Genomic DNA, 11,658 nt, shown 5'->3' on the forward strand with positions numbered 1-11,658 from the left:
AGGACATACTGCAACACAACAAAGGCCATGTATGACAAACCCACAGCTAGCATTATATTGAATGGGGGAAAGTTGAAAGCTTTCATTTACGATCTGGAACAAGACAAGGATGTCCACATTCACCATTTTTATTCAGCATAGTACTGGAAGTTCTAGCCAGAGCAATTAGGAAAGCAAAAGAAAGAATGGGCATCCAAGTTAGAAAGGAGGAAATCAGATTTTCCCTGTTTGCAGGTGACATGGTCTTTTATGTAGGAAGTCCTAAAGTCTCCCCCACCAAACTCTTAGAACTAATAAACAAATTCAGTAAAATTTGCAGCATAAAAATCAACAAAAATCGGTAGCATTTCTATATGTCAGTAGAAAGCTATCTGCAAAAGAAATCAAGAAACCAATCACATTTACAATAGCTTCTAAAGAAAAAAAGATACCTAGGAGTAACCAAGAATTTGAAGACCTATACAATAGAAACTACAGAACACTGATAAAAGAATGTGAAGATAATACAAATAAATGGAAAGATTTCATAAGTTCCTGGATTGGAAGAATTAACATTGTTAAAATGTCCATACTATCCATAGCTATCTATCAAATAGGGATAAAATATCTGATTTTTTTTTTTTTTTTTTAGTTGGAGTCTCACTTTTTTGCCCAGGTTGAAGAACAGTGGCAGAATCACTGCTCACTTTAGTCTCAAACTCCTGGGCTTAAGTGATTCTCTCACTTCTGCCTCCCAAATAGCTAGGACTACAGGGTGCACCATCATGCTCAGTTAATTTTTTTCTTAAGTTTTTTTTGTAGAGATGGGTAATCCCTATCAAAATATCCATGACAGCTGGGCACAGTGGCTCACACCTATAATCCCAGCACTGTGGGTGGCCAAGGTGGGAGGATCACTTGAAGCTAGGAGTTAAAGACCAGCCTGGGTGTCATAGCAAGACCCCATCTGTACAAAAAAATTTTAAGAAAAAAATTAACTGAGCATGGTGGTGCACCCTGTAATACTAGCTATTTGGGAGGCAGAAGTGAGAGGATCTTAAGCCTAGGAGTTTGAGACTAAAGTAAACAGTGATTGTGCCACTGTACTCCAACCTGGGCAAAAGACTGAGACTCCAACTAAAAAAAAATAAAAATCAGATATTTTATAGACCTACAATATGTATAACCAAGTGATATTCACTTTTGTGATGATTCAGTGACTAAAAATACTTAGTTGCTACTTTTAAATGCTAATAATCTATCAAGGAACATAAACTGTCATTAGGAAAGTGTAAGTTCAGTATAAAGACCACTAGAGAGAGTTAGGGAAAATCACATTGTTGTAAGGTATATAATAAACAAGTGTAACTAAGCCCATGGAATCTATGTGGAGGTTAGTGGAATGTATTCTGTAAACTTTTTCACTATTATTTTTTTCTTCAAGTGATGTTAGGTAAGAAGTGAGACTAGTAGGATAAGTTGGTTTATTAGTTGCCCAGAAGACATTGTGACTAAGTAGCTATAGATATACTTACTTACTTACATACATACATATATATATATATATATATATTTTTTTTTTTTTTTTTTTTTTTTTTGAGTCGGGGTCTCTGTCACTCAGGCTGGAGTGCAGTAGCATGTTTATGGCTTACTGCAGCCTTGATCTCCTGGGCTCAGGTGATCCTTCCTCCTCAGCCTTCTGAGTTGCTGGGACTACAGGTGCATGTCACCAGGCTGGAGTGCAGTGGCATACTCACAGCCACCCCAGAGTCAACCTGCTGGGCTCCAGTGATCCTTCTGCCTCAGTTCTCCAAGTAGCCAGAACTACAGGTGCGTGTTACCACACCCGGCTAAGTTTTTGATTTATTGTACAGAGGAGGTCTTGCCAAGTCTTGCCCGGGCTGGTCTCAAACTTCCAGGCTCAGGCAATCCGCTTGCTTCCGCCTCCCAAAGTGCTAGGATTGCAGGTGTAAGCCACCATGGCTGACCCCTAAGTAGCAAAATAAAACCACCTTTTAACACATACATTTGTGTGCATGCACATTTTTGTTTTGTTTTTTTTTTTTAGAGCTGGGTCTCACTCTGTCACCCAAGTTAGAGTGCAGAGGTGTGATCATAGCTCACTGTAGCCTTGAATTCTGGGCTTAAGCAATTCTCCTGCCTCAACCTCTCAAGTAGATACAAAAAACACCATGCCTAGCTAAATTTTTTTTTTTTTTTTTTTTGTAGAGACAAGGTATTGCTTTGTTGCCCAGGCTGGTCTTGAATTTCGGAAGGTCTCAAATGAACCTCCCAAAGTGTTGGGATTGCAGGCATGAGCCACTGCACCCAGCCCCCACATGTATATTTCAAAGTTAATGTATGACCAATATTCAAATAATTATGAAGTATATTTAAAACCAGAAAATCAAGATCACAGTGTATTGATGTCCTATGGCCTGTCTCTCATTGTCCATTTCTGTCTCTTTTAATGATCTAATCATATTGTACATTTTATTTTAATCTTAAATTTCTATTAACAATATATCTGAAATATGTGTAATGTCCTTAAATATGGTTCCCTACATAGCATTTAATAGCTGTTTTGTATTCTATTGGATACTCATATATTTCTATATTTAACTAGCCATGTTGGTTATGCTCTAGAACCAGGCCTAAGAAATTATTTGTGTAGTACGTTATCTCCTATATATATTGACCAGTTTCAACTGATCCTGATAACATAAAAGAGGTTGTAGTGTGGATAATGAGGCTTCCTTCAGCTGTGGAAAGTGGGAATGAAGGCAGGTGGATCTACTCATGCAAAGATTAAGCAGCCTAATCTCAGGTCTAGATCAACCTTCCTAAAATGGGGGCTTGTCCAGGAAACCCCTGCTAGAGTGTCTGGACCTGGCTTCAATGCAGAAGTGACTCTACAACTACCTTTGTGTATCTGGGTCTCCTAGGGTTTGAGGAAGAGCTTAAATCCATCTTCTCTTTTTTCTTAAGTTATGAGTCCAGTTGTGAGGGGCTATTTTTAAAAAGAGAAATGGAGGAGGAGAAAGATTTCATTAAATTAAGACATATTGGAAGAACTAAATCCTTTTTTCTTCTCTCAGCTCTGGATTCTCTGGCGTTTGAATGTTTCCAGTAGTGGAACCCCAAGGAGGACTGATCAGGTCTTACATTTCTAAAACCATGACCTGTGTAAGTTGATTGTTTCTGTTTTCTTGCAATATTATGATTTTAGGTTGTGTGGATTTTTTTCATTAAACTAAAACTTACTATTTAAGAAGTTCTCATTCAGTTGTCTGCTCTCCAGTTTATCCTGCAGTAAATAGTGGTAACAAATACCTCAATTTTCTCCCTATGAGTGTTTGCTATACAGTTTTTGTATTTTTTGCTCAATTTACTCAATAAAATTATGTGCTTATTCTTCAATCAAAGTCTATGATAGAGCAGTAAAAGGGTGAAGTCCCATCAGGGAACTATTTGAGCTTCCTTTATAGGTCCCTAGAGATGTTGATCCTATTTGAGTACCTCTAGACTTTTAAATTCCCCACCGACCTGAGTTTTAAGATAAGATTTTGTTTTAGATAAGATAAGTTTTATGATAAGATTTGGTTATCAGTTGGTCTCTATCTTAGTATGTGATGAGATCTCATGTTCTTTGAGAAATTTAGACTAGTTAGAAACACATCATGGATCTTGCCAAGAAATTACTGAGACACAAGTATCCATTTTGTGGTTGAACTTGAGTAATATCTTTTTTATTGTGAGTCATCCTATATCAGTGTACACTTAAGAACGAAAAAAATGTTGAGTCATGAAAGATGGCAGTGCATGAGAATATTATCTTAAAGAGCAAATGTGTTGATTTTTAGAATTGAGGAAAACTTGAAATTTTGTTCAACTAAGAAATGAAGGGAAAGGGTGGATTAAGTCTGAGATATCATAATAAAATGGAGTGTTGCACAGCCAGTAAAAATTTTACTTGTCAAAACAAAGAAAAATGCTTTTGATATGTTCTGACATAATGAATGATGACCCTGAGGCTTTTTTGCAAAAGCTTTGTCGCCCAGGATGGAGTGCAATAGCATGCTCACAGATACTGCAGTCTCGACCTGCTGGGCTCAGGCGATCCTTCCGCCTCAGCCTTCCAAGTAGCTGAATGTGACACCACATCCAGCTAATTTTTTGATTTTTGTAAAGACACGGTCTCTCCAAGTTGCCTAGGTTGGTCTCGAACCCCTGGGTTCAGGCAATCCTGTCACCTCTGCCTCCCAAAGTGCTGGGATTACAGGTGTAAGCCACTGCACCCAGCTAAACCTTTTTTTTTAATATAGAGATTTTTTTATATTAAATTTGGAAAGAACATCCCTTTTTTTAATTATTAAAAGGAAAATAGTAACTTGTACGTATTGTGAATTTAAGCATCATGTAACCAGAAGACTATGTAGTTTTGTCTTTAATGTTTTATTGAATACAGAATCTTGAATTTTATTTTATCTATTCCTCAGCAGACCTGAATTTTACAGAAAGATATGTCTGTAGCAATAGGATTCTTCAGGAATATGTAGACACTGCTTTAGTCTGCTACTGGTCATTAGCCACTTGTACTATATCGCTCCTGTTCTCGAATGTGCTCTTCTGATTTCCTGTCTTTCCATCCTGAAAATGTTTTTAAATTTCATAATACATGGGTTTGCAGTTTCAGGAATTAGTTACATTCAGGGATGTGGCCATAGACTTCTCTCGGCAGGAGTGGGAATACCTGGACCCTAATCAGAGGGACTTGTACAGGGATGTGATGTTGGAAAACTATAGCAACCTGGTCTCACTGGGTAAGTTTATTTGCCTCAAGTAATTTAAAATGTGATCTGTGATGTGTTACCGTTCAGCACAGTGGATTTCAAGACTGTATTTCAAGACTTAGCTGAATTTCTCTTTCTTATTCCTAGAGGAAGATTTGAGCTCTGCCAATTTAACAATGGCTCTTCCATTAGGCACCTTTTGTGACTTTCTCCATCTCTTAGTGACTTTCACATCTCCTTATAATTGCTATCTTCTTTAATATCCAAGGGGCTGAATTAAAATTATATATATTTATTCTATGATCAGACATTGTCCAGGAAGCCTGGTTTCCCATTGTGTTTATTCCAAAATTCCTATAGATGTGTACTGTATCATCATGTGATCCACCTGCAGGCACAGTGTTCCACCTGCAGGCACAGCAGTTAGATGCAGATTCATGATTTTCTCAGTGTGAGAAGAACCTCTGTGACTTACATAGTAGTGGATTGGATGAACAGTATTCATTTGAAACAATGTTTCCTGTGGCCAATTTGTATGATTGATAGTTGAAAGTTATAATTCATAAACTTTGCATTTAATATTGATTGACGACTTTGTAAATCAATTGGAATGCTTCTTGTTTTCCTCTTATAGAAATAAAATAATTATAATTGGCACAATTGTGCTCGTTATGTCCCCAGCACTCTTTTGAGAAAAAAAGTAGTCTATGGCCATACCACCCTGAATACACCTGATCTCATCTGAGAAAAAAAAAAAATTATATATATAAAATGACTAAATCATCAAAAAAGTGTATGATAGTAGTATTGTTATGCTCAATTATTGCCAACACTGTAGAATAGTGAGCTGAAGTAACAGGGTTAAAGTTACAAGGTTGGTAGATTTAAGAAAAAGAATTTGTGCCCCAGCCCTCTCTGCCTCCAGAGACTTTCACAAACATTGTTAAACTTTCTCTTAAGTGGCAGAGTCTGTTGGATGTGAGGGCAATCTGGCTGTGACATTTGTCACCCCACTGATCGTCAAGTTGATTTGGCTGTTCTGACTGGCTAGCCAGGTGTCTCCTTCTTCCCTTACTGCTCCATGTGCATCTCTCCCGAAGCTGCATACTCAGTTGAAGAGGATGACCATCCCCATTAGAGGAGAACCATTCTTCTGTCAAGGTTATACGAGTAACTGTGCTCCCCCGCTAGAACCTCTGATAAGCTCTCAAGAAACAGAGCGCATATAAGTTTAAATTAAAATAAAGTTTTACCATAGCACCACATTTCTTCAGTCATCTCACCCTTTATTTATTTAATTTCATTGCAAATTTAACCAAAGCTCAAAAGTTTCTGTGACTTTTGTTTTTATTTTTATATCATGTGGCATTTTTTTTTCTTATAAGCAGGACATTCCATTTCTAAGCCAGATGTGGTTGACTTATTGGAGCAAGGAAAAGAGCCCTGGATGCTTTTGGGGGAAGAAACACAGTACTCAGGTAAGGAAGGCAGGGGCAGCAATCAGGGCTGGTGACAGTCCATATGGTAAGGGAGAAGAGACACTTCTGTGCATTGCTGTTTTTAAGACCCTCCTCCAAGGCACCAAGAGCAAAGGCCTATGGTCTGAGGATGAAATAGAGATGAGTTATGGAAGAACGTTCAACTTTACCCATTTACCTATCTCTTTATTTCTCTTATATTTCAAACCCATTTTCAGTGATGGAGATTCTCTTTTTCCTTTTGTGCCATATATTACCTATTTTTTGGGTTCAGCTATTTTCCAACTCTCCTTTTGCATACACACACACACACACACACACACACACACACACATAGTGACAGAGAACAAGACTTCAAAGGTCCTTGTCCTTGTGGAATTTACATTGTACTAAAGTATACATAAAAATTAACAGGTAGACAAGTAATGTTAGGCAGTGGAATGAGCTGTGATAGAAAGTAAGCAGAGGTCAAGTCATTTTAGGTAAGATGGTTGGAGATGACTTCTTTAGAGCACTAATATTTGAGAAGAGACATAATGTAAACTCACAGGCTGTGTGTTTTTCTGGCAAAGAGTGTTCCAAGCTAATTAAAACCTTGGAAGTCTAAGGGGATGGCAGGGCAGTGAAGGGAAGGAGTGAAGAATAAAGGGAAGAGTATAGGAAGAGCTATGTGAGTTTGAGGAGTGCCAAAGTAGACCACAATAGAGATCCCAAGAGGAAAGTGACAAGAAATGCAGTTTCATTGTTAGGCGGTCTCAGATTATATGAGGTATTGTTGAATTTGAATTGTCAGGAATAAGAATGATTAGAATGATTAGAATGAATGTATATATATATATTATATATATACTATATACATATTTTTTTAAGTTACAACAGTCTTACTCTATTACTCAAGCTGGAGTGCAGTGGCATGGTCATAGCTCGTTGTAACCTCAAAGTCCTCCGCTCAAGTGATGCTCCTGCGTCAGCCTTCCTAGTAGCTGGGACTACAGGCATATGCCACCAAACCCGGCTAATTTTTTTTTCTTTAGAGATGGAATCTCACTGTGTTGCCCAGGCTGGTCTCAAACTCCTGGCCTCAAGCAGTTCTGCCATCTTGGCCTCCAAAAGTGCTGGGGTTACAGGCATGAACCATCATGCCCAGCCTAAGGTCAGTGTTTATGTGGGGACTTGATTAGAATTGGATGAAAAGCAAGATACCACAGTGGAAAATTAATGGAAACAGATAAGAATTTTGAGACTAGGGTTTCAAAGAATTCTGGAGTGCAAACTCTGTTAATGTTTGCCATTGAAGAGCTGATGAATCTTTTAGGAACTTCCTGTAATATGAAGCCATTTGCCTGTGCAAGAAACTTCCAGAGCAGTAAAATTGTGTGAAGGAGGACAGTGGGACAGTTATATCATGTTAATATAGATAGCAAGTTATGTGAGAGAATTGGTAGCTCCTCTTGTCTGTGTCCAGGCTGAATAAACTTAGATTTATTAGGTTCTTAGTGTAAACTTTCTGGTTGTCTCCCTTTTTTTGATTTTAGCAGGCATTTATGCTCAGTGCCTAGATACATTAATTCATTAGACATTTAAAAATGGTCATATTCTAATTCCAACATTTATTTTTTACTTACTATGTGCAAATATAAATAATTTTTATATCACCTGTTGCATGGTAACCTACCGATACAGTTTGTATAATAAAGGCTAGATATATGCTTGGTTTTCCCTTTATTTGTCTTTTCAACTGTTAAACAACTGGTACCCTTCATTGGTGACCAAACAATTACTTTATTGTCATTATAAATCTATGGACTTGGGTATATTAATTGTGTTTAAGCTCATTAGAGTTATAATGCTTATTATTGTTCAGAGTTTTGTATTCTTAGGTTAGTGAGCCTCATAATGTTGCCTCTCATGTTCTTGAGATTCCTAGTAGTTTTTAATATCTCTTCTACCATCTGGTATGACTAGGTGTTCCAGGTTTGTCTTATATATTTTCTGTACCAAGCTTTTATTCAGCTATAAGTCTAAACTTTTAGTTTCTTTTGGTAGGAAATGGTATTTCAAGACCACAATCTAGGTGTAGAGGTGGCCATTTTTCTGGGTTGAAGATTGTTTCTAGATCTGTGTCTATCAATATTTGTGTGTGTGTTTATATATTTAAATAAAAATAAATTACCTGATGAGTTCATGTGGTAACTTCCTGGCCAAGTTTAGGACAAGAGAGTGTTTAATTGAACTTTTCTTTCTTAGACCTGAGTCTCTTTTGCTCAGCACCAGTTCTCCAACATCCCAGTGATGATAAAATTAAAATATCACACAAGTATTCATTTCCTTTATTCTTTTTAAAAATTTTTTAAATTTCAGTGACTTTAAGGGGAGTACAAATGGTTTTTGGCTACATGGACACATTGTACAGTGGCAAAGAAGTCTGGGCTTTAAGTGTACTCACCACCCCCACCTATGCACAATGTATTCCTCAGGTGATTTTTCATCCCTACTCTCCTTCCCTCCTTCCCCTTTTGAGTCTTCAGTGTCCATTATGCAATTCTATATGCCTTTGCATACCAATCATGAAATCAATAATTTTGCAGAGTCCAGTCCACTTGATTTTTTAAAAAATGCCCTACAATCTGCAATATATTATCACTTCCTTATGATTAGAGTCAAGCTAAACATTTTTGGAAAACTTACCCCTAGGTGATGTTCTATTCCTCCCATTAAAACAAGAGATAAATTATTGATTGTTTCACCGACAATGCTAATATAACTTAGTTAAATGGGAGTTTGTGTCTTGATGCTTAATATGATATAACTTGTTTGAGATGCTTTCCATGAATGTATCTGTTGAAGTCAAAGGAAAACTTCTCCTTTGCCATCTAATGGTTCTCTGAAAATCACTGGCAAGAGGCAGATTAAGAAGAAAAGGCATACAAATGTATTTATCATAGTTTTATGTGACATGGGAGCTTTCAGAATGAAGACCCAAAGATACAGGGGGGAACTGTCAATTTTTATGCTTATGTTTAACAAAATACAGACAGCCATGTAGAAATATTATCGGATAAAAAGGGTATGATCTTATGCTAATAGACTGAGTGGGGAAACCCAGCAAAGCCTGTTTAGATTCTTCTTGGTCTCTTTAAGCATGCATTCCTTTTCCCTCTGGGTATGGTGCAGGACCCTATCTGGAATAGGGATTTTATGACCTACAATCAAATAAAATAGGTCAGATAATTTCTTTCTGTACAGTTTTTACATTAGAAAAGTGGGATAGGGAGGAAGTTAGATTAATATTTTTAGATTTTATGGCTGCTTTGGGAAAAGAGCGTTCTGACTTCTATGCAGGATTCTAGTCTTTATAGTTAACCTCAGAATAAAATGGGACTGAGAGAACAAAAAAAGGTCAGAGAAAAACGTTTACTTCTGAGGTAGTTTCTGAGGTCTTCATTTTGGGGTATTGTTTTCCGAGCCCCTACTATATTCTTTTTATCATTATAAATAGTGTGTGATATGAGACTGTGAACGTTGTTTCCCAACAAAAGTTCCCCTAGTGATGACTGAACCAGTTAAAATGGTAGAAAGTAGATTCTGTCTACATTCATTTGCTATCATTGTTCTCTAATGAAGAGCTCTTGTTTTATTAGCAAATTATTATAGACTCTTAAATTTTATTCAGTGTATTTATTTGTTATTTTGAAATAATTTCAGGTTTACAGAAGAGTTACAAAGATAGTAGTTATTGTATACCCTTTACCTTGCTTCTCCAGTTGTAAACATCTTGTATAACCATAGTATGTTAATCAAAATGAAGAAATTAACATTTATACATTATTGTTATTAATAGGCGATAGACTTTATTCAAATTTCACCAGTTTTTTTCATTAATATCTTTTTCCCATTCTAGGATCTAATCCAGAACCAGTTGATGAAAAGATGCCAAACTCTGTAAATTATTTTAGGATAGTTTATTCTAAACCAGACTTGAGAACCTAGATCTGTGACATATGTTCCTAGGAAGATTTGAGAACATGTACCCACCGTGGTTGAATGGTGGCTTGGTTATATACAATCTTAGGGAGACAGATATTATAAATAAATAAATAAATTGGCCGGGTTCGGTGGCTTAGCCTGTAATCCCAGCACTTTGGGAGGCCGAGGCAAGTAGATTGTCTGAGTCCATGGTTTCGAGACCAGCCTGGGCAACTTGGCGAGACCTCGTCTCTAAAATAAATAAAAAATTAGCCGGGTGTGGTAGCGCACCTGTAGTTCCGGCTAGTTGAAAGGCTGAGACAGAAGGATCGCCAGAGCCTGGCAGTCGACGCTGGGGTAGCAGTGAGTGTGCCATTGCACTCCAGCCTGCGTGACAGAGTGAGACGCCAACTCAAAAAAAAATTAAAAATAAGAATAAAAAATAAATCAACATATGTGAAGTTTTTCTTGCTTCAGCCTGGGAAGGCAGGACATTTCCAAGGCAAGGGGTGGGGGGTACTTGTTATAGGTGGATTTAAGGATTTCTTGACTGGTAGTTTGTAATTCCTATCTTTCTAAGGAATTTTAGAAATCAGTAGAGGAGATGTTTTGTTGAGATAAGGAATTGGAAAAACTCCAAGTTTGTTGAAATGTAGATGAAGTCCTGTATGTAGCAGTCTTCAGAGAGGATGGGTAAGTGTTTACAAGGTTCCTAGAACCTGAGAGTCCCCAAGAGAAGGCTTTTCAGGGCCATAAAATACTTTGATTTCATTCTTTTGTTGCTGTGTGATGTTTTGGCGAGTCAGGTTGAAAAACAAACTTTAGTATATAATAAGTTCCCTACATACAACCAAGTTCTGTTCCAAGAGCATGTCTGTAAGTCCAATTTGTTAATAAGTCCAATAAAGTTAGCCTAGGTGCCCAACTAGCACAGTTGTCTATACAGCACCAGCTACATCACCACTGCTTTTATGCTTGCTTCCATTCATCCTGGGCTTGAAATAAAGATTCTGTACTCACTGTACTCTATTCAGTACCATACAGTAAAGTGCCCAAAAGCACAACTACTTGTAGAGGATGCACACAAGTGACAATGTACACCAGACACCTGAACTCACATGATTGGACATGCACATACACATTTGCATCTTTGAAAGCTTACAGCTTGAAGGTTCTTAGGGGACTTACTGTATAAGGTAGAAGGGTAACAAAATCCCATCTAGTGAGTCCTTATCAGGCATGACTCCCCAAGTCTCTTAGGAATTTAGATAAGAGGGAAAAAAGGGTCAGGTTTAGTCCTCAGTTCCCCCTCTTGGCCAAACATCATTCCTTGGTATGCATGTGTAAACCAATAAGTAATAGGAGGTCCCACTTCACTAGAAAGGCTCATTCCTAGGATTGTCTATTTTGTTTATCTGATGAGGTCCCACAGTGCTAGAAGG

At 37.4% G+C, this 11,658-nt stretch overlaps 1 protein-coding gene across 1 annotated transcript in view; it reads left to right on the top strand.

Annotated features, from left to right (window-relative positions):
• Window positions 1–10,192, top strand: part of LOC103249531 (zinc finger protein 573-like) — a gene marked incomplete at its 3' end in the record, with an annotated part of 31,333 nt that extends 21,141 nt beyond the window's left edge. Inside the window, exons 2-5 of the mRNA XM_021706640.1 lie at window positions 3,078–3,165; window positions 4,670–4,802; window positions 6,161–6,250; window positions 10,152–10,192. Of these exons, the coding sequence (XP_021562315.1) occupies window positions 3,100–3,165; window positions 4,670–4,802; window positions 6,161–6,250; window positions 10,152–10,192 (330 nt within the window). The remainder of the gene's footprint in view (window positions 1–3,077; window positions 3,166–4,669; window positions 4,803–6,160; window positions 6,251–10,151) is intronic.
• Window positions 10,193–11,658: the final 1,466 nt, after the last annotated feature.

Source organism: Carlito syrichta, unplaced genomic scaffold (genome assembly GCF_000164805.1).
Source record: "Carlito syrichta isolate Samal-C Ts95f unplaced genomic scaffold, Tarsius_syrichta-2.0.1 Scaffold43554, whole genome shotgun sequence".
In the NCBI taxonomy this organism is placed as follows: domain Eukaryota; kingdom Metazoa; phylum Chordata; class Mammalia; order Primates; family Tarsiidae; genus Carlito; species Carlito syrichta.